Source organism: Nansenia antarctica, assembly GCF_963989245.1.
Source record: "Nansenia antarctica genome assembly, chromosome: 14".
Classification (NCBI taxonomy): Eukaryota; Metazoa; Chordata; class Actinopteri; order Argentiniformes; family Microstomatidae; genus Nansenia; species Nansenia antarctica.
The window spans coordinates 7,361,510-7,363,059 of NC_137684.1; the positions used below are offsets into that span (position 1 = coordinate 7,361,510).

The following is a 1,550-nucleotide window of genomic DNA, read 5'->3' on the forward strand; positions in this document are numbered from 1 at the left end:
ATGCTGCCATCGGTTTGATCAGACGTCCCCCCCGGGTGTTTCGTGTAGGTCCACTCCACGGGCTCAACAGATCACTGCTCCACAGCCAAGGACGGTTAGTTAGTTAACGGATCCAACCACCGATCCAACCACCGATCCAGCCCCTCTCCCCTCTCTGCAGACGGACACCTCTCCCCGGGTCTGCAGACGGACACCTCTCCCCTCTCTGCAGACGGACACGGACATGGTCCAGCCAGGATGCTGCGCTTCCCCGTGAAGAAAATTCGGAAGCAGTTCAAACTCCTGCTGCTGCTGGTCCTGCTCACCTTCGCGGTGTGGTTCACCTACCTGCACATCAACCAGGGCAAGGCCATCAAACTGCACCTCAACTACGGCAAAGGTACGCTTTAACACAACAAACTTTATTATAACTGTTTCATAGAGCTTGGGTTTTGGCAATGATATTTGTCGATATAATGTATTCTCTCTCGGATTATTGCTAACCGACCTTTCACAGGACCGTGCGTGTTTGTGTGCGACTTTTTGGGTTGAGTTTGTGACTTCCAAGGTATATCATCATCATGCCCTGGTGGGTTGGTTGTTCAGCTAGTGTGCTGCTATCATTTTGTATGAGTCCGAATAGTAACAAAAAGCATCTTCTCATGAATTAAAAATAGCCTCGATCCCTCCTTCCCTCCGTAGCAAGGCGAAGCGCGATGTTCTGAAACACCAAGTGGAAATCCGAGGTTGTGTGTGTGCTCATCAATAATGTACCTGGGTCACCAGCGCTGCTGCAGAGGTCATCGCTTGCCAATCACACGTCTACCTGCCGCTGGGCTCTGGATTGTTGAATTATTTTTTCCGTCTGGGAATGAGATTCTATTCATGGCATCATCAGATCTACATTATAGATTCACCGAACAGTTTATTAGGAACACCAGTACACCTTGTTCTCATTCATTCAGGTGGTGTAATGGTGTGGGGAATGTTTTCGTTGCACAACTTGTTAATACCAATCAATCATGGCTTGAATGCCACAGCCTATTTGCATATTGTCACGTGATCACGTGCATCCCATCATGGCCACAATGTACCCATCTTTTAATGGCTATTTTCAGCATGATAATGCACAAAGCAAAAGTTGTCTCAAACATTTCATGAACATGACAATGAGTTCAGTGTTCAGTTCCCAGTCACCGGACTTGAATCCAATAGAAAACCTTTGGGATGTGGTAGAACAGGAGATTCACAGCTTGAATGTGCACCTGACAAATCTGCAGGAATTGCGCAATGCAATCATGTCATCATGGACCAGAATCTCAAAAGAATGTTTCCAACATCTTGTGGAATCAATACAAGCAAAGGGAGACCCTACCCAGTATTAGTATAGTGTTCCTAATAAAGTGTTTGGTGAGTGTATGTCCGCTGCTGCTAATATCATATTTCTAAGAGAGTTTTACATAGGCCTAATTTAAAAACTATAGCTTCAGACATCAATTCGGTGGTAAATCAAAATGCAATAGAGCCTACTATGCATAATTATAGTCTTTCTAGAAGGGTCTGACATGTAG

General features: G+C 45.5%; 1 protein-coding gene across 1 annotated transcript in view; it reads left to right on the top strand.

Moving 5' to 3' along the window:
* Positions 1-237: 237 nt before the first annotated feature.
* The window catches only part of b4galnt4a (beta-1,4-N-acetyl-galactosaminyl transferase 4a), a gene marked incomplete at both ends in the record, with an annotated part of 347,224 nt that continues 345,911 nt past the window's right edge, over positions 238-1,550 (top strand). Inside the window, one exon of the mRNA XM_080544549.1 lies at positions 238-379. Coding sequence (XP_080400675.1) covers positions 238-379 — 142 coding nt within the window. The remainder of the gene's footprint in view (positions 380-1,550) is intronic.